General features: G+C 39.4%; 1 protein-coding gene across 1 annotated transcript; it reads left to right on the top strand.

Moving 5' to 3' along the window:
* The first annotated feature begins 39 nt into the window (after positions 1 to 39).
* On the top strand, positions 40 to 19,846 carry rab22a (RAB22A, member RAS oncogene family). Its single transcript, XM_050037314.1, has 7 exons — positions 40 to 178; positions 2,900 to 2,979; positions 3,942 to 4,023; positions 10,415 to 10,486; positions 11,892 to 11,998; positions 12,555 to 12,664; positions 14,559 to 19,846. Exons 1-7 carry the CDS (start codon positions 143 to 145, stop codon positions 14,654 to 14,656), a joined length of 585 nt encoding a protein of 194 aa, XP_049893271.1. The 5' UTR covers positions 40 to 142; the 3' UTR covers positions 14,657 to 19,846.
* Positions 19,847 to 22,021: the final 2,175 nt, after the last annotated feature.

Genomic DNA, 22,021 nt, shown 5'->3' on the forward strand with positions numbered 1-22,021 from the left:
TTGGCAGCTTGTGACCAAGATGAAGTCAAGTTGTTCGTAAACATACAAACACCTGAAGAATATTCAAGATTTAAAGGCAACCAGAGGAGAAAACTGTCAATGGTCATCATTACAAACTCAATTTGAGTGAGAGGAGATCGATATGGCGCTGAGAGAGTTAAAAGTTTGTCTCCTGGGGGTAAGTCAGCATCGATTTTATGTGAACACGTTATGTCTGTAGTGCTCACTGTACATCTGGCTGTACCTGTGGCATCAAATCACCCATACTGCTCCTCCATCAGGATCTATACCTTACTGATAGACAGGTGTGTTTACATGAGTTAAATGTGTGGATACCTGTGATCAAGGGCGAGACAGCACATGCATTTTATTATTGCCACTGTTATTGTCTTTACTGCACCTTGATTTCTTACAACCAGTCACAGGAACAACATTTAAGCATGTCTAAACTGCATACAGCACCATAAAATCACATTTCTTTTTACACTAGCATCCTATTAATACATGCTAGAAGTAAAATCCTCACATGTCCATCTCCCAAGCTTAAAACAGAGCTTTTTCTTGTGATCAATTTTTAATTGTTTTTTTCATTTTATAAAACAGATGTGGCACACATTGATTAAACAAAAATAACAACATAATAAAGAGTAATAAACAAAAAAAGGGTATGATCATATTGGAAGACTAGCTCTGCTTTAGGGCACAGCTAATGTGGATCCTTATAAATAAAAAGAAAAATAAACAAAAAACAATAGCAAAAAGACAGTAACAAATGTAATAGGGAGTACCACATCCCCTACCCTAAAAAAATCCTTAAAATAGAGCTTAAATAGTTTGATCAGTAATTTTTAAGCTAAAATACCAAACATGTTTATGTTCCAGCTTTTCAAATATGAGGATTTGTTGACTTACAGGCCTGTAGTTTAGGCTGTGTCAGACAAAAACAAGGCATTTGAAGGCATCACCTGGGGCCACTGGGTGTTTTTCAATATTATTGACATTTTATAGACTTAAGAAATACTAATCCTGATCCTTATATAGCTCTCTTGGTGTGGCAGCTCAGTCCATAGGGACCAGGGTTGGGAACTGAAGGGTCGCCAGCTCGAGTCCCCATCTGTACCAAGTATGGAGTGTGGACTGGTAGTTTGAGAGGTGCCAGTTCGCCTCCTGGGCACTGAGCAAGGCACTGAACCCCTAACTTCTCGAGGCGCCTGTCCATGGGCAGCCCCCTCACTCTGACATCTCTCAATGTAATGCATGTATAGGTCCTGTTTGTGTGTGTGTGTGTGTGTGTGTGTGTGTGTGTATTTCGGGCCTCTGTGGGTATGACAACAGAGTGGAAAAAATTGAATTTGCCCTCAGGGATTAATAAACTATATCTTCTTCTTTCTAACTTTTAAATAGCTTCACTGGTCTTTGCTGCCTGTAGTATTTCAAAATAAGTCATGGGAGCAACATTTCTGAACATATAAACAGCAGCAGGCATCATTTTCTTTACCAGTATCCCGCTAATACATTCCTGAAGGAACCTCCTCACCTCTCCTTCCCATCATCTACTAATAAGATTAAAACAGATCTGAAAAAAACATTCAGTTGACCAACAGACAATTAATTAGCAACAATATCGATTTAACATTTTTTGGTTCTAGCTATCCAAAAAGTGAGGACTTGCTGATATAGATCATCTGGGCTGTTTGTTACCTTGGGCCACTGGGCATTTTTCACTATTACTGACATTTCATAGACAAAATAATAAAAGAAAAAAATTATAATGAATATGATCCCTAATCCTTATACAGCTTTCTTAAATAACACAACTGATATTTGCTGCCTTTGGTATTTCCAGAGAGGTCCTAGGAACATTAGATAAACAGGCATCATTTTCTTTACCAGCGTCCTATTTATACATCCCTGAAGTAACCTCCTCATATCTGCTCCCCATCAGCTACTAATAAGATTAAAATAGAGCTGTAACAAAACTGATAATCAACTTAATCTTTAAAGTCATTTTTAAAGTAAAAAAGTCCAGTCCCTCTCTGGGTCCATGTTCTCCAGTGTGAGGATTTGATTTGCTTTTCACTGTAAAATAAGTATCTTAAGGTTTTGGACTGCTTGTCAGACAAAATAAGACATTCGATTTTGTCACTAAGGATTCTTGGAAACTTATGCTGGGTATTTTTCACGTATTTGACATTTTTGGATTAATGGATTCATTGATTATTATTTTTTTTTTTTATTTTTTTTTTTAGTTTTTTTTTTGGGCATTTTAAGCCTTTATTTGATAGGACAGACAAGCGTGAAAGGGGGAGAGAGAGAGGGAGTGACATGCAGCAAAGGGCCACAGGCTGGAGTCGAACCCGGGCCGCTGTGGCAACAGCCTTGTACATGGGGCACCTGCTCTACCACTAAGCTAATCATTGATTATTCAAATGAAAAGATAGATAGGTTAATAGGTGATGAAAATAATCATAAGTTGCAGCCCTATTCCATATATCACTTTCCTAAATAACATTACTGGTTTTTGCTGCAGTCTCTGTTTGCAAATGAGTCACAGGAACAACATTCATCAGTGTCTCTATTCTGCGTATAACAACAGCATGAGGTTTTATTTTCTCTACCAGTGTCGCATTACACATTCCTGAATTAACATTATCACATGTCATTTTCTTCCTCAACTACTAAGATGTAAAAAACAATGTAGGCTTAACTACGTCTGTCCTGTTTAACTAATATAATGTTAGAGGCCTACGAGTGGAGCAGGAAGGAAGAAGATGCCTCGATAAAGCCATGACGTCTGGGAATATTGCCAGAGAATGTGCATTTGTACTTGTGATTAAACTTCTAGTAATTGCTTCCGACCATGTTTATTAAGCATAGTCTTTATTTTGTCTCTGTGCAGGACACTGGCGTTGGAAAGTCAAGTATTGTTTGGAGATTTGTGGAGGACAGCTTTGACCCAAATATCAACCCAACAATTGGGTAAGTTCCTTCCTGTTTTTTTACCAGTTATGTTTGTCCTTGTTTGTTCTCTGTCTTGTTGGTTTGTGTTTAGGGTTGTTGCAGGACATTATCATTTAATCAGTTCATTTCAATTTATGGAATAATCAGTTCCAATTAGAGCTGGATAAGAGGATTAGAAAATTAATCAGCAACAATTCTGATAATCGGTTGATTGTTTAAATTACTTTTCAAGCAAAAATGCCAAAAGTTTTCTGGCTCCAGCTTCTTACGTGAGGAGCTTTGGGTTTTGGATTGTTAGTCTGACAAAACAAGCAATTTGAATACATATGTCATGGTGGCCTTCTTTTTTTTCATTCTATTCACTATTTTCCAACACTCTAAACATCAAATAATGAATTTATTAAGAAAGCAATTATCATATATTCAGAATGAAAACAATTATTAGTGCAGCCCGAGTTCCAGTTTCAATATTTAGTCATTTTATTCCTTTACCAATTAAAAGTACAAAATATTTGCTGTTTCCATCTGTACAAAAAAGTTGCTTGCACCCTGTGTCTGTTTCATGACATCATAAATAAAGTCATTTGTGTTTCTGTGGCTGTTGGACGAATCAAGTAAGCAATTTTAAGACATTGCTTTGTCATCTTGTGACATTTGTCATTGTTTTTGACAATTCTAGCTTATCCCAGATTTAACAGATATTGTTATCAGCCTCAAAGTACAGTATCAGTTGGACTCTAATTGATAATTAAGTCCCATTTAGTGTTTTACTGTTGGATGTTATTGTTCACTACAGCTGGCAGATGATTTAAGATATCTTAAACCAGCTGATGATCTGAATGAGGATGAGTGTTTTTCTCGCTTAGACCCTTGAAAATGAGTTGTGATGAAACCTTTAAGCTTCAGTTGCAGTTAAATCAAATTAATGTTTTTGTAATGTGACATAGCACATCAATCATGAAGCCATTTCTCTTCCACAGGGCATCCTTCATGACCAAGACAGTGCAATACCAGAATGAGCTGCACAAGTTCCTGATCTGGGATACGGCAGGACAGGAGCGGGTCAGTAACAGACACTGAGGTTTTAGCCTCTGCATTTTTTTTAAATGGACTGGTGTAGTGTGAAGTGTAATGCAGTCACTTGAGAAAAAGTATCTGTTTTGCTCTTGTTTTTTTTCCGCCTGTATTAACAATATTTTAATCTCGTAATTCTTGCTTTTATTGAAAGGACAGCTCTAGATAGTCAGGAAAGGTGGAAGAGAGAAGGGGAATGACGTGCAGCTGCAGCAAAGGGTCACAAGTCGGAATCGAACCTGACCTGCTGCAAAGCACGCTATAGTCCATATGGAGCTCACACTCTACCAGGTTAGCTAGACGTTGCCCCATAACCTTTAGCATTCTTGTTTTTCTGAAAACAAGAGCAGATTTTACCCCCATGAAAAGTTTTCTCTGCCATAAAGCTAAACATGAAAATTGCGGACAGGTTAAGTGAAAGTACACACTGTTATGTGGGTTGTATACATGTGGATATGCGGGTGAATATAGATGTCTATGTGTAGGTGTGTTCAACCTGTACATGAGGAATGTACATGGGTGTATACTGCTGCAAGTCAAGATCAAGGACTGAAAGTTCTCTTCAGGCCTGATGCTGCATTCACATGCTCCTCGACAGGTCTCATTTCCCATGATGGGAAGTCGTTCTTCCGACTTTTGTGTTCATGAGCTTGAAGTGGAAACCACATGAACACCACAAAGAAGAAGTGTTGCATTTTATTGCCCACAGCATTTTAACAACATGTTGGGAACAGTTTGAAGCTTTATATTACAAAGTCATTTTGTACCCAGACTTACTGCTGCAACAGTAGATCCCCTAAAACGTCTAAAATATTGCTTTACCTGACTAATGCTAATAAATTAGTTTTCTAACGGATCTAGGTCACTTTATGTGGACAGCAACTAACAGTTACAACCTAATACCATATTAAAAAATTACATAATATTATAAAAATTGACACGCAATATGTGAATTAATAAAAAGTTTATCACCATCGGCCTAACTTATGTTTTTGTCTGCCGTGTTTCTGCATCTATGACCTCAACTCGGCAAGTCCTGTACCAAAATTTTTGCAGACTTTCAGAGTTGTTGTTTCAACTTGAGGGGGCGTTCATGTGAATTTTCATAGTCAGAAAGTAATTTTTCTGAATATTCTGACACCACGAGTGCAGGATGAGTTGTGGCTCTATCTTTTTTCTGTGCGCATGCATACGTACATGTATATAAAAAACTGGAAAAGGTTTCATGTAAAAATGGCAAAAGGATTTTGTACACTCTATGATATTGCCTTTTCCAAATAAAAGTGAAATGGAAAAGAGAAAACTTCTCAAAATTCTGAGATATAATCTTGTTAATTTAAAAAACACGGTGCAGCTATTTCCCCTCCAAGTGAATGCATAATACTGCCGGCTAAACCTGAGCAAGATTCATGTGCTTCCGCCCTGCACAGCCAAACCACAGCAGCACACAGTTTTGATTTGTAATCGATCAGTTCGACTTGGTTTATTTAAAAAATCCACTCAATTCTCCCATGTGGCTTTTAAAGGAAGTGAGAAAGCTGTCTGCATGTGAGCATGTACCACTCCCTGAACTGTCCTGGGAGAAAGTGCAGTTAGTCATTATTCTGATAGGGGGCAACATTTACCTTCCTATAGGTCGAGCTCTGCCTGCTAACCAATAACCTACTTCTTTCACTGCTCGTGATTTAGGAGCCCTCTCTTAAATGACAAATGCGGTGTTGTGCATTTGGATTTGTGAGTGGCGTCTGTTTGGTTTAATAGAAACATCAGCAAGTCTGAGATGATTTATCGCTTCTGTCACCTTAAATCTTTGTCTCGCCTCTCACGCTCACTCCTTCTTCCTCATTGCATTCGATCATTTAGAGACACAAATAAAGGAGTGATGTTCCTTTTGTGTTATTTTATTGTGCATACAGGATTGAATAGTGTTGTCTGTCAGTAAGTGTCATATTCAGGTGCCATGTCTTGTGTAATTTATACTCCGGTGTCTCTGTTGCAGCAGTATTTGAAATGCTTTATCACCCACGGGAAGTTTAGGGCTGAAACCACTTACAGATGACGTGATATTAGAAACAGCAGACCTCTTGGTGTTTAAGTACAATTTTCACATTTAAGCCTAGCGGAATGACACCAGACAGTTTCAAAGTAAGGAACTGCTTTCTCTCTTGACTCACACCCTGCATCCCGCATTTCCCTGCATTAGCTCTCCACATCACTTCCCCTTTTTTCCCTGCATGCCCTTCTCCTTTTCTCATGCACAATCCCCTGCTGTTGTAATATCTTCTCCCTGCTGCTGCCCTCTCCAGAGAGGTGAGATAAGATGCCGTTTGCCTTTTATCCTCCTTTTTCCCCCTGGGGCCTCGGCTTCTTCACGGCCTTGAGGGGACATCAATGCAGCCTCGTTTAAGATAAGATGAGAGGATGAAACCCAAGCCGTCTCGGCCCACTGGCGTGTGCTGCCACTGTGTCTTATCTTGGAGTCGCTGCAACTCCACGTCCTCTTTTTTTCCTCACTTTGTGTTTCCTCCTGTGGAATCTTTCTTTTCTTGGCAACTATATATTTTTCTGTGATTCTTTTGTGTTCCTTTCCATTTTCTCCACCTTTTTTATTTCCACTTTTTTCACTCCCATGTGGCCTCTTGGCTTCCCAAGGGGTTCACATCTGTGTGTGAAAAAAGAGAAACATTCCTTCAGTAGGTTTTGCATATGTGTGTGTGTGTGTGTGTGTGTGTGTGTGTGTGTATTCATACAAAGCTGCTGTGGTATTTTGAAACCTTTCGTGGCTTGTTTTCTAACTTCTGTGGAGCTTTGGCCGATCACAATCTGTTGAGTTGAGAAAGGGGAACACAAAGCCAGCCAATGCACATGGAAGCAGAGACCGGGGCAAAAAGGAAAGCTCTGTGATTTCCACAATCCATATCTCGAGACCAGATGAGGCCTCACGAGTACATCTGAGCCCAGCTGTCAACAGCTCATCGAGTCCTCCCCCCCTGACTGTTTCTCCTCACAGAAAACAAGCGAGGGGAACCTTGCATCCTATTGGAATAGGAGGGTTTCTTTCATTATGCACCCGGCTCGTGGTTTCAGCAATTAATCAGCACTCTGTAGGCATCACTGGGGCTGTTTTCTGGGCTGCTGTGTGGCCAGACGTCTGGCCTCGCTGTGATTGCTCTCTGGGTTACGGCACAGATAGACCACACAGGACTGGTGGTGGTGCAGCCCGACACTAGCCAATGAAATAGACAGCGCTCTCCTCAGTGCCGCTGCCAAATATCCCGAGTTGGATTCCCGTTGGTGGACCTGGGGCCAGTAACAACTATAATTATGTGGAATGTGTGCTTTCCTGAGGTAACAGTGTCACTCCAAGATGGATAGTTTATTCCATCGTATTGTAAAGGAAAATGAAATTGGCGGGAAGGCAGGGTCATTCCAAGTGAAGGTCTTTTTCAGACATGGGTTGTTACTTTTAAAATAAATATCATTAGTTAATACATGACACATGGTCTTATTAGTCTGTTAAAAGACCCTGTCCAGTATATATAGCAAGAAGGCAAAAAGAGGTCAGGAACAGGAGAGGGGAAATAATTCTTTTTTCAATTTTCATATCTGAAGTATTCTGTAAGTTTGTTTTGCTAACAAAGATTTTGTAACAGTTACAACTTCAAAATCTTGCAGAGGCCATTGCAAACATTTTTACAGAATTGAGATCAAAAGCAAATACTCTATGTGTTTCGGCAGAAAACTAATCTAAACAGTGAGTGAATGGACTCATTCATGTTTTTTCAGCACTGTATCTGTGACTTTTGTAGCTTCCTCTTGGATGCTTGCAGCCTACGTTGTGGCACTGGTCACTACCTTTTTATAAAAAGTCCTGACCTTACCTGCACACTGTGCCTAGGATCATCCCCAACTCAGCAAAAGAAAGATGAAGATAAGGAAATAAAGGCAGAGGGCAGATAAATACATCACCACACATTTGTAGTGGGTCATAAGCAAGGATTTAGAGGAATTACTTTTGTATAAATCATGTTTAGGAAAATCCTGCATGGTTTTTTGAAGGTGCCTTTGATTATGTTGAATCAAATCAATACATTTATTTGTCACACAGATAATCATACACAGTACAATATGCAGTAAAATTCATTTTATGCCAGCTCCAGAAACAATTAATAAATCAAATATTCTCTATAAATACAATGGTTATCCAATTATCTGTATGTTTTGGAAGAGGCAGAAAAGGAACAGATTTGGTCCAAGCTCCTGAACTTTTTAAGCGCAGCCAAACTAAAAGATAGCTAATGGCAATGGCATGGCAAACACTGTTTGAATGTCTGAAACATAGACCTTTGTTTTTCCACTTTAATGTGAGTACATTGTAAGAGTCCAAAGCCATGCCATTGGCTCTGTGAAGCAGTACCTGGGCACAGCGGTGCTTTGAGGTAAATGACAAGACAGCTGGACAGTTATTATTTTTCCCAGGTTCGCCATCTGAGTTAAGCATGCCAGCATACTAACATTTGCTAATTAGCACTTAACAGAAAGTACAGCTGAGGCTGATGGGATTGCTTTGCAGGTGTTTGGTGATACAATGTAATCCAAAATATCAGAGAAATTAAGAAACTGACCTGATGATGGTGTAACATAAAAGGTCAGGGGATCACCACCAGGTCAGTGAACGTCATCCTCTGGGCACAGTGACTGTATGTATCAAATTTCTTGGTAATCTATCTGGTAGTCATTTAGATATTTCAGTTTGGACTAGGCTTGGGTGTTATAAAGGGATTGCGGCAGGATATTTAGCAATTTTGAGGGTAATATATTTAATACTATCAAAAGTACAGATGCTTTTCTGTGTATTAAACTGATACGGAGATGCTGTATTGAGGTAACGCATTGTAATGTACAGCTCACACCACCAGGGGGCAGTCTTTATTAGTGAAATAGACTGAGCTGAGAAAGATGGCAGCTGCAAGTGGTGGGGATAACGTTACAGGACTAGTAAAAAATTAAAATGCCTAATAGATCTCCTCGCTGATCAATTAAATATGACTAGATATGGAATCATGAAAACATTACCACATATAACTTTTTTTCAACTTCAAAAACAGACTATTAGCCAAATGATTTTATTCAAGTGCCACCACCACCTGCACATCGTCTCCATTCAGGCGACTGATCTGTCTGTATCCGCCACAGCAATGAGCATCATTGAGTCTTCCAGCAAGAATCTGTGGAAGAAGGGCGCTTATAGCCTTCATAGTCATTATTCTATGGGCCATGAGTATCAAAACCCAGCAGGACTTATCTAAGTAGGCTAATTGCATGGCATTGTGGGCTAGACAGTGCCATACATACTACAATTACATCAATCACCAGCAGCTCAGCTTTTATGGTTTTTCTGTACTGTCATATAACATATATCCTAGTGAAATGTCAGAAAGGTATGAAAAGCCTAGTCTGGACCAAAGTGGTGGACAGACAGACAGACAGACAGACAGACAGGCTGATATGCTTCTATCATGGCTAAAGAATAATATGTTTTAAGATATCATGGCAGCAGGCTAATTGTTGAAGCCAGGCTTCAAAGAGCACTGGAAAGTATTTCACCAGAAAAATACCAAAACCTGGCAAACAAAGAAGAACTCCCCGTTTCTGAGGCAGCTATGGATTCAGACGTGCACATATTGTTTTGATTATGCAGGGCTTTGTGATGCATTGGGTTGAGATCAAATGTATAGTCTTCCATAAATATCATAACGCTAACAGCTTTTGACACATTCTGCTCATCTTTCTCTTGATGGCTACCACATGTGTGAGGTCTTGGTGGAAAGACTTGCCATACTTCCATTTTAAATAAAGCTGCTTGGCTTATGGGCTCAGAACACTTGGCCTCTGGTTTAGTAAAATGGTACTCTGTGTCTATTTTTTGCTCATTTATATACTCTGTTTCGAGTTTGTCACAGTCAGTATTATTGAGCCTAATGAAACTCACAGTGAAGTAATCACCAGTGCCTATGTAATGGATTAGCTGTAGTCTATGAAAAGCCTTGACTCTGTTTTTTGATCTTTGGGGTGTGAAAATGTATAATAGTAAAGTTATACCACAGTGATATTTTTAGTACTCTTCATATCCAAAAGTGAAAGAAATTGGAAGGAAACCAAGGTAGTCTTCAAAGATGAATCAGGATTGAATAAAATACTCTGATCATCATGTCAACATGGTTTCAAAGCTTTATTCGAATGATATAATCAAGTGTAGGCAGAGATGGTCATTCAGAGGCTTTAGACAGGTGAACCTCCCCCCTGTCCAGCACTGCCCCGCAGCAATTCTTCAAAGTATCGATGCTCATCACTGCTTACTTTCTCTGTCTTCCCATAGTTTCGTGCTCTGGCGCCAATGTACTACAGAGGGTCAGCGGCGGCCATCATTGTGTATGACATCACAAAAGAGGTATTATTAACTTTTTCTCCTCAACTACTAATCCATAAAGTGCTTATGGAGCAGTTTCACGTTTTTGTTTTTGTTTTTTCATGTCATTTCTAAATTTAGAATGTGCATGTACATTAAAGGAATAGTTCAACATTTTCAGAAATGCTCTTATTCATTTTCTTGCCGAGCGTTGGATAGAGGCGTATCAATGTGTAACCTCCACAGATATGGTCACTTCTGGCTCCAAATAAAAAACAAGATGGCGACAGCTAAAATGGCAGACACGAGGCTTTAAAACAGTGGTCCACAAACCAGTAGGTGACATCTAGCTACGTCCACTTCTTTTACACACTTTATGGGCGGGAGCAGCTGGCAGGCAACCAGTAGAGACACCAGGAAGTTACTGAACCCCTGTGAACATTTACGTTTTTAAATAAAGCAGATATAGAGTGTTCATTAGTGAGCTTTAGAAGGTGTAGGGGAATTTGTTACCTTTGGTTCGAGTTAAGCTAGGTGTTTCCCACTGTTTCCATTAATTATGCTAAGCTAAGCTAACTGGCTGCTAGCAGGAATGTGTCCATAGCCTGGTTTCCATCAGTCAGTCTGGTTCAATTCACAATGGCTACTTTTGCGTTTCCATTGTCAGAAGTTGTGGATGGTACCAATAGAACCGTTCGTCACCCCTCTGTTGGGGTTCCTAGCACACTGATCAGATACCAAAAGGTGGAGCTAGAAACACTGCAGCCTGCTGATTAGTCAAGAGAGAGCGGTCACTCTCGCTCTACAAAGACTCAATGCACAAACCCGCTGTTTTTAAATATTCCATTGATTGAAACAGCAATTGTAAACAGTCTAGCCTGTTCTGTTTTGTCCTGAAAATGCTGGTGAGCAACCTCATTCTGTGGATGATTAGTGAGGTGCAGATGTTCCTCTGCATTGTCGGTAAAGCAAGAGCTGGACGGAGAAGTGATGCAGCTGTTGCTACCCGGTAACAACCCCGTCTATATTTAAGAGTACTGTTTGCAGTCGAAACACTAAACAGATCTAGGGTTTGGGTACATGTCTATACGGGTTAGGTATCGGTTTTAAGGGTACTATACCAAAAGTGTTTGGAGGAAACTTACCTTCCCAGTTTCCTGTGCTCCCTAGTTTAATATTCTATTAACAAACATGAACTCTTCTGTTTGGGTCAAATTTGACCAGCTTCACATAAAAATGTGGAGCTGCGTAACATAGGAGCCTGGGAACATAGAAATGACCCAGCTGCTGGCTCCACCTTACCATAAAGACATGAGTGGTATCTATCTTCTAATCTAACTCTCTGCAAGAACATATTTCCAAAATGTTGACCTAGTCCTTTAAACCTTCCTGAGAGATGTTTGTCTGCTTATCGGTTCAGTCAGTATACCATGTTGTGTGTCATCAGGAATCCTTCCAAACACTGAAGAACTGGGTGAAGGAGCTACGACAGCACGGTCCTCCCAATATAGTGGTCGCCATCGCTGGAAACAAATGTGACCTGTCAGACGCCAGGTACACCTGAATTACAGATGGTACTTAATATGTCATGAACAATGCTGGTGTGCAGTGTAAGGACGCCTTCTCATTTACAGTTTGAGAGTGGTGATGGGATTTCAAATGGCTGGCTCAGATGGAAAAAATTCTTGTAAGGAAATGTTATGACCTTTTTAGCATCGGAATAATATGTGATGTTTGGCTCAGAAATATCACTGGAATTTACTGTGTGTGGAGCTGAAGTGCATTCTGCCCTGCGAGGAGGAATATTGTCTCTCATACTGATTATTATTCTGTGTAAGTCGTCCTTTGTGGAAAATAAGGTGATCAGACTCCAGTGGGAAAGTCATGGTCATGTATAGTGGACCAAATAATCTTTCATATTTGAATCTTGAGAAGAATTAAAAAATCTCCCAGATTAAGATGCATGTATGCTGTTGGTAATATCATCCATAAATTGGGGAGTCTTCCACATAATAGCTGTCAAAGTAAAATTTGATGGTAGGGCATGAAATCGGAGAATCTGTTTGCATATTGCAACATAGCAATTTTGAAATACCTCTTGTATTTACAGGGAGGTGTCAGACAAGGATGCCAAGGACTACGCTGACTCCATCCATGCCATCTTCGTAGAAACCAGCGCCAAGAATGCCATTAACATCAACGAGGTGTTTATAGAGATAAGTGAGTGTGTTTCTTGAGCACTTGGTGCCATTGTGCATCCCCAGGTTCCCATTGAGCTGTGACAAATTAAGCATTGTGCAGCATTAAGATATTTATCTCGTCTCCCTTTGTGTTTCAAAGCAGGTACATTATGTTTTGTGCCTATCAGAGATGCACTTTCTAAACATTTCAAAAGTGTAATCATTCTCTCCGTGTTTGTATCAGACAGCGATGAGCCAGTTCAGAATAAGCAGTAGATAATGCCAAAGCAGAATCCACTTAATCATGACATCCTGACACTTAATTTTGAAAACACACATTTGCAGAGACAAGGGGTTGTGGGAGCAGCTGATTCAGCTCTGAGAGGCAACTGATAAGATAGAGAAAAGACATACTCAATAGTTATGTCCATATTCTACACGACATGTAAATGCTAAGCAGGTTTTGAGTATGTAGTGTATTCATACAGGTGAAGAGCAATTAAGCATACATATTACTTTTTGCATACATACATACAGTGCAGGACACACACTTGAGGGAGAAATTGCTGCTAATAGGCTATTGATTTTATATCAGATGGAATGCCTATTTGTGGTGGTGTTGGATGTTAACTTGCTTTAAATTGCATGGGACTTTATGAAATAGCTAATTCCAATGACACTTGACCTATTCGATCTAATAGATATAAGAAATTCATGATAATGGGCTAGTGTTTTAGTTAAAATCGCATTTTAAGAAGAGTAGAAGAGAGAAACAGACCCATTGTCCCTGAGTAGAGGCTAGCCAGCTTTCCATAGGCTATGTACCTGACAAATTTAATGTGCTTTTACTGGATTAAAGTTGTACTTGTTGTTGCTTCACACAACTTCGTGTAGGGTCTTCTCCTTCAGTATGAGGGTGTAAAACTCTTGGAGACAGCAACTGTGTCTGTACCAACTTTCTACCACGGAGCTTCAGAATGTTAAAAATGACAGCCGCACAGATTAATTTGTTTTAAACTGCTTAGCAGTAATGAGAATTAATGAAAATTTCAGGTAGGGCTGCCCTCGACTAAGAATTTTCCTAGTCGACCAATAGTCGTCATTTAGGGTCATTATTCGACTAGTTGCCCGCATGTTTCATAAGTGAGTAGTGCCACCATTTTATTTATCAACAACATGCTCAAAAAAATGTTTTTACTTTGCGTAGTGACCTTTTCTTGAGCCCACTTACTTTTGTAATTTTTTCCAGTGTGAACACACTAAATACTCACAACTTGCCTAGAATCAATGAGCTGTCGGAAACTTGAAACTCAGTTAAAGTGGAAACAGACAACTTTCTCCCCCCTAGTGTTTCCAAGTGGTATTATTGTTGGCGCTGCTGTCGCAAAGACAACCGGATTGCTTTCCGTTTTCCTCAGAGCCTAGCAACTACCAACAACACAGGGCAAACTACATGCTGTTTTCCACAGTTACTTCAGTTGTTCCACCGTCTACCATTTCCACGACTTGGGATAGCACCACAAAGGACTAAAATTGATACTCTTTGTAACTTGGGATAGCTACCGATAGCTACCAAGGAAAACAAAGTACTTTGCTGTTCCTGTTTTGATTGCCGTAAATCAAGCCTTCATTTTCCTGGGAGTTCGCACCCAGTGGCAGATAGAATTGCACAGTGAAAGCAAGGCTGAATGCAGATGGTGTCATTATTTTATAGCCATTACATTGTGCTGTCAACGTTTATTTCACAATGATAGGTGTAAGCAAAAAGACTTGTCTATTTCCACTTTAATTGGCATGTAGTTCTACCATAAAAAGTGTGTATATTTAAAATAGATATATAAAATCAAAGTTGCACTCAAACGTAGAAGCTTACTCAAGGCTGAATGATGGAAATCTGTATACGTGTGTGTGTGTGTGTGTGTGTCTCTTCAAAGGTAAGCGTATCCCTGTTGCCGACGCAGCCGGAGGAACTTCAGGAAAAGCTTTCAAACTGGGACGTCAGGCCTCAGAGTCTCGCAGGACGTGCTGCTGATGATGCCGGTGACTGCCCCAACCTGACCTGTGACCTGACCTTTGCTTACCCTCTGTGCTCCCGGTCTGCTTCATCTTACAACCACCACACACCCTCAAACACTCAGCCGTCACCGATACCGGGGTGAAGCAGTTCCATTCTGACGACCATAGCAAATGCATTTTTGCGGCACTCAACAACAGCAAATCATCATATATATAGTCTGAACATTTCTGTCAGGAGAAATACTACAAGTTTCTGAGCATTGACAAAAAATGTCTGCATTAAAATTATATGTAAGTGAAAGAACCCCATACATATACTGGCTCCTGCTTGCGGTATTATATCCCCAGGTTGATCAGAGGAACTTTACAGCTGCACGAATTCAGAAATCATTTGTACTTGTAAATTTGTACAAATCTACTTTCAACCAAAACATGGACTGAAAATGTTTAATGTCACCAAATTATTTTGATAGCACTGAAGTTATTGCCTTTTGTTTCAGAGGAGATCTCTTCCCAAACATTCTCCACTTTGTGAAGGATCCATCTATACAGTTAATGTGCGTTGTCAATAATTTATCATAAGAGTTTGATGGAAGAGGTTATGGTAGTCATTAGTGTTTGCACCGATATTTAATCTCATTTTTGCATTTTGGAAGGATATTTGAAGAGATGTTGGTGATTCACAGTCAAGCAAGAAGGATCGTGCACACTAAATTTATTGTGTGTTTGTTCTTTTCATCAAGAAGGCAAAACAGCAAGGGAGTGTGTTGATGATAATTGCAATCACATGGTGAAAAATGAAGAAATGAAAGGCTTGTGCGAGTCTACTTCCTTTACACTAAAGGAACAGTTTGACATGGGAAATGTGCTTTATTGTGTTCTTGTCTAAGGTCAGAAGAGAACATTGAAACGTGTCGGTACAGTAAATGTTAGGGATGTCAACCGTTAATCAGGTGACCACAGAGCCTATATTTAACCAGTTACGTATGTCGGTCCGTAGGTTAACTTTGCTGCTCTTCAGTTTACTCCACTGTGCACCACCACCCTGGTCTGGTGGGAGGGAGCTAGCTCGCGGCGCCACACCATGGTGGCAGGATGGAGTTTATGTGAAAACATTGTGCTCACCCTCCAGTCTCCCTCCAGGTTGCCCTGGTGAGTAGGCTTAATTATAAGCCACAAAACTCCTTTAGCATTGTTAAGCACTGTTAGCTCTGTTAGCACCTATAGCAGCGTCAAAATGGCTAGAGGTGCTAACATCAATGCTAAAGGGGTTTTAAAGCTCAAAATGAAGTCTCTCACTCACTGGGGATACCTGAGGGTGACCAGAAGGTGGCCACCATGTTTCCGCAGCAACACATACCCACCATCATGGGTGGGTGTTGCCAACGGTAATTGCAGAATGAGCAGCAGCGCTAGCTAGCTCTAATCCAGCCCAGGTGGTTCGCAGTGCAGAGCAGCAAAGACTAACATTAGCTAACCAGTGGAGACCGGAAGGTGGGCAGTTAGCACTTATTTAAGCACGTAAACGCAGCTAGCTGGCTGGCTGTCAGCAAAAAATTGACCACCTCTAAATGGATAGCACTTTGAAATGCAGCGCTAAAACTCAATGAGTCAGTGGAGCACCAGACTAAAGGAAAGCGCCTCTTGTGTGTCTTGTCATGTTGCATTTTTTTAACTGATTCGTGACAGATTAATGAGTGTTGGGCTATCAAAAGAAAAATAACCACAACTGACATCCCTAGTAAATATAAAGCTGGAGCTAGCAGCTGGTTAGCGTAGCTTAGCATAAAAACTGGAAATGGTGCAATCAGCTAGCCTAGATCTGTATAAAGGTAACAAAATTCCACCAGTATCTCTAAAGCTCACTGATAAACACTTTGTATCTGTTTGTTTAATCTGTACAAAAACTGAAGTGTAAATACTGGAATAATTTTACAGGGAGTTATATGGCTGATAATTCTTGGCTCTGATTAGCTGCTGGGCAACTGGCGAAGAATCCAAGAAGTTAATGGTCCCAGCCAAGAAATAGTCTGGCACATAAATCCCTTCGGAATCCAAATGTTGTTTTAACTCTTTGATTTTTGTACAAATTCAACAAACAAGACAGAGCCAGGTGATTATCCCTGTTTCCAGTCTTTATGCTAAGCTAAGCTAACCAGCTGCTGGCTGTTGCCTTATATTTAATGTACAGATATAAGAGTGGTATCGTTCTTGTGATCTAACTCTCCCAGAGAGCTAAGAAGCGCATTTCCCAAAAAAAACCTACTCCTTTAATTGTGAATTGTGTTGTTATTCTCTCCAAGTTTCTTTTATGATAACAGTTCCAGCTGCTCACATGTGCGCCACACTTCCACATTACTGAAAGGTATTAACAGAATCCTGTGTATGAGGTCCACTGTAGTGCACGCAGTGTAGTTGTTTCACAATATTGCTTTAGCTTTATTTTTCTCTAATCTCATTTTAACTGACGAGCCCGCCCGTCCTCAGTCCTCTGCTGCTACTTCTCAACAGTTTTACAGAGCAGGCAGATTTCTGTGAGGTCTTGCCAAATTCTATAATTGTCCCATAAACATTTTTCATCTTTCCTTCTTTTCTTTTTTTTTGCACATAATCAGCAACGGCGCGCACATGCAATGTTGTTTTACTACCTGGCCTGTGATGAAAACAGCGAGATCTGGAAACTACTACGACCTCTTTCAGAGGAAACTGAGAGGATTTTTGAGCTCAAAACTCCCCTCGGCAGAAGGTTATAGGTGCAGAATCAGACGTGGCGCTGTGTCGACATGCTGACCCCTTAATGAACCTTGGTCTCCATTCTGCTCTGAATTACTGTATGTGTTTTGTTCCAAGGTCTGCCTTCTGATTTTCCTTTCTCCCGACTTCTTTTGCCTCGTTCCTCTAAATTCCGGGAACTTATTTTAGGTCCAGCTTTCATTTTGTTTCAAACAAATGAAGTACACTATACAACCACTTTCACAGAGCTCTATCAGTTCCTCTTACTACTCTGTGATCCATAACACAACAACACAGTAGTTTCATTTACCTCTTACGTTGGCCTAATTGAATGTCAGTAGATTCATGAGCCCCCACAGACTCACTAATTCTGTGTAATTTCATGCTTGTCTGTATCTCTTGAGCCCTTTTAGTCCCAAAACCTATTTTCAAAGGTGCCAAAAAGAATACAGATGCTGGCGTAATTAGACTGCATTTCCACGTCTATAAATTTGGATTGTGTGCTCCTCTGACAGCGCATGCCACTTTGTTTGCCTTTAAGCATCTTACACGTTGCTGTGATTGATGATTTGTGTGTGAAGCAGTGCTGCTTGTTTCTTCAGGATTTTCCTACAGAGTGCAATAGTTGTTACTACTACAAAAGTAAAAATTTGACCTAATCCATGAAGTCAGTTACAGAGTGATAATGTTCACACAGCAGAGCACACACTAATGCAAACAGATGATGGTGACAGGTTTATATTGACCTAATTTTAGGCTGATTTGATGGTAGTTTCGCTCATGCATGGGTGATCTAAATAAGCCATGTGATAGGGCACAGCAAATCACTGAAAAAGACAGTGACAATCTAGGTCGAAATTTAAGGGAAAGTTCATATTTTTTTTAAGTGTGGTTGAATGGATTACTTTTCCATAGTCAAGTGTCTTACATACAGTGGATGTCAGTGGAGTGCAAACAAGGAAGCTAAGCAATGTACTGCTAGGGATGAGGGCAGCAATAAAACGTATTTTAGCCACCTAAAAAAAGTCCCACCTAAGAAAAAAAAAAAAAAAAAAAAGCAATGTCAGATCAAGTGCACGCTATATTTAGAATATTTTCACTGCATTATCTTACTGTCAGACACCAGTTTCCAACAGGGAAATGAAGCTGTTATATCATTCTCCTTAAAGCCAGACTCCATTGAGGAAAAACAGTGATTTAACATCACTGAACACAGGAGCTGCTGGTCTACTGCTGCCTCCATCAGTTATTTTGTTTGTTTTATTGTGTGACTTTGGCATTTGAAAGGGTTAGTTTGGATTCACCAAAGTCACACAATAACATAAATTAACTCTGTGATTGAGGCAGCAGTAGACCAGCAGCTCCTGTGTTAACTGAGCTAAAATTACTGTTCTTGTCAATGGAGTCTGGTGGCTTTGACGAGAGCATGGATGGGGAACTGAAGCCAATTATGGCTTCCTTGTTAGAACAGGCTGTCTTCTTAGGTGGCTAAAATACATTTGCTACAGCCCCTCATCCACAGCAGTATATTGCTTAGCTTCTGTGTCAGCCTGTTTCTCCAAAGTGTGGGCATGCCTGCCGACAGACCACTACTGTATAGCATACTCTGAACATGAATAAGTAACCCCAAGCTATCTCTTTAAACTTGCAACTGATTTTGATTCACTCCGCTGTCTTTGATAATTGGCCCTGCATGGCATTATAATGACAACGCTAACCAGTATTTGATACAGCTTCTGCAATTATACCAAAAAGGGAATCAGTCTGGTTCTTTGAACGCTGCACATTGACTCTTAATTGGTCCTTATTACTACAATAACTATCACTCTGTCTGCAGTCTTTGAATATCTCTGTGAAATCACTGAAACATTCTTGTAATGTTATCAGACTTCTAAATGTCCCTTGATGTTATTTTAGGTTTTGACTGTTTGCTCAGCTCTTATCGCTACAAAGAACACAGTGCCAAATAATGTCAACGCCATTTTACCACACCACGCATAACTAACTTTTTTTTTTTTATTGTCAATGTAATATAATGATTTGTGCTGATCACGTAAATGCTTAATGATATTTGAAGTTTGATAATGTTTTTTTTTTTTCCTTTTGTGAAAACAGGAGGCATGGATAGAGATCGTGTGACAGTTTTGCATTGAAAAATACCATTAAAGAGTCTTAGGCTGGCCCTAGGAATGTGATTAATCTATATTGTGTATATTTTTCAGTGTAAATATATACCATCGAATTGCACATAAATCAATGACTATACTCTATTCTAAGTCAGTCGTGTTACCACAGTAGACACATCGTACACCGTCTGCAGTAATTCCATCAGCATTGTAGTTACCATATTTAGCTTTTTACTATGTTTCATATTGATTGTAACAAAATGCCTGAAAACACTTGTTTGCAGTGTGTTTCCAAATGTGTAAAAAGGGAATTGTCAATTTGTTTACTAATAAAAGGTTGACAAAAATGTATTTTCTCCTGCTGTGTGTGTGCATGAGAGAGAGGAAGAGTCTTCATTTCCTTGTGTTAGACTCAAGAGAGGAGTCTGCATTAACTTAGTCCTTGGGGATTCAGTGACAATGTTGTTAGTGATTGGTTGTGTTGTTCAGCTGGCAGACAGCCGCCTGGCTATATATATATAAATATGACACTTGAGATGCGTGTTTGACTGGCAGAGGGCTTTTCACTGCACTTTGAAAAGTGCTGAGAGGGCAGAACACTTATTTGACAACCTCCCAATCCCACGCTGAACCCCGCACTCTTTATAAAGCATGTTTACAAACTATGCGGTGAATGGGAAATATGAAAATGTGCCTGTAAACTATTCCATCTGTAATAATTAAGGCTCATCTTTCCTTGAGGTGTCAACATTATAATTAAACATTACATGGCAGTGTGAGAGTAACATGGGAGCTTGTGTAAACAGAGAGAAATAGAAAAGCGAGCTTGACAGGAGAAAAATAAAGTGATTTATGAAATTAATTAAAGTTATAATGACACACTGGTGTAGTTCCAAATACATGATTTTGCCATTGAGCTGCTTTCTATCCAGGAAAACATGGGAGTTTTTCACAGTGTCTTAATTGATGCCGTTGCCTTACTTTAACCTGTCGAATACAGGTGTAACTAATAACATTATTAATGGCTGCAGTTAGTCACTCAGGTGTGCCAGGGTGCTCGCATTGTGCACACTGGCTCATTGATCCACGGTATTGGAATGGAGCCATCATTAATGTCGTTACTTACTCCTGTGTTTGTTCTGCTATAATAACTCAAAATATTTATGGTGAGAGGGTTCATATTGCACCATTATGGCACATAGCCACGCCATCAAGCCCTTTCCCCCTTTATTGAGATACACAAACAACCACAGAATCTTTGTATGATTTATATAAAGGTTTTAAACAACAACAACAACAAATAAATCTTAATAGTTTTATGGCCTTTGGATTAATAGAAAAACAAACTGAGTCAATGTCATTCTTGACCTCCTTTGTGACCTGTAAATTTACATTTGTGAATGATTTAATTACATTCAAGCACCATAAATTAGAATATTTTTAGAATTAAAATGTGTTATCCTTCAGGCTGCCTATATGTACATTTTTTAAGACATTTTAAAATGTTAATCAATATGGCTGTTAATAAAACAAGTTATTCCCCTAAAAAAGGTTTCACAAAATGGCATCTACTTTTTTAATACTTTAAGCCGGGTAAATGTAGGAATAAGAATGAAAGAAACTTAATTTTGTTACTCATCAGATACTGATTAAGGAGGAGCCAATGCCAAGTTGTTCCCAAAGTGATGCCATTGTGAGATTACATGCAGAATTGTCATAACATCTTCTTAGAAAAGAGCTCGCATGCATTTATTGTTACTGTGGCTATGAGAAGAAAAACAATAGCATGCACTGGAGTAAGAGAGGGAAACAACTGATGAGTAAACCTCACACCAGAGGGGATTGTAACAGAAACCATTGCATAATCCCCAGGTGTCACTGGGATGCTGTATTGTAATAAATAAGTTAAGACAGTGCCAGTGGTGGAATAGTGCATGTATTGTCTTGACACAAATAGAGAGAGACTTGACACTGGACAACATTAACATAAATATTACCCAGAAATCATCATTGCATATCTGACAAAAATATCAAAGAATGTAGGAAATTAATTAATTTTTATAGCTTATTAATAGATTTTATAGCTCACTTAGAAAAAAAGCATATAATTTTGGTTTAGAAAGCTACTGACTATTAAAAAAGATGTAAAAAAAAAAAAAAAAGTAAATCATGACGTAGTTGGGTTTGTCTTTTCAGGACATGTATAGCAAATGGCACAATTTTTAAATGTGGAACATTATTTTTTTTCCTTGTCATTCCTCTTTGAACGCAGGTATTTATTCAAGGCAGCAATCTGTATCACTTGCAAGGGCCCATGCTCTCCTCTGCTCCATCTTACACCCCTGACTACACTCAAGTACTGTACTTCAATACAGTTTTCATGTACTTATACTTAAACTTGAGTATTTCCATTTTATGCTACTTTATACTTCCACTCCATTACATTTTATAAGCCAATATTATTTTACTTCACTCCTTATTTTGAAGCTGTCGTTACAACATATTTAGCAGGTTCAGATTAT

Source organism: Epinephelus moara, chromosome 24, assembly GCF_006386435.1.
Source record: "Epinephelus moara isolate mb chromosome 24, YSFRI_EMoa_1.0, whole genome shotgun sequence".
Taxonomy (NCBI): domain Eukaryota; kingdom Metazoa; phylum Chordata; class Actinopteri; order Perciformes; family Serranidae; genus Epinephelus; species Epinephelus moara.

Excerpts from the sequence above, each read along its gene's own strand:
- rab22a (XM_050037314.1), top strand. The coding sequence starts at position 143 with ATGGCGCTGAGAGAGTTAAAAGTTTGTCTCCTGGGG. Across the intron at positions 4,024-10,414 it reads ATACGGCAGGACAGGAGCGG|TTTCGTGCTCTGGCGCCAAT; the intron begins GTCAGTAACAGA and ends GTCTTCCCATAG. Across the intron at positions 12,665-14,558 it reads CGAGGTGTTTATAGAGATAA|GTAAGCGTATCCCTGTTGCC; the intron begins GTGAGTGTGTTT and ends GTCTCTTCAAAG.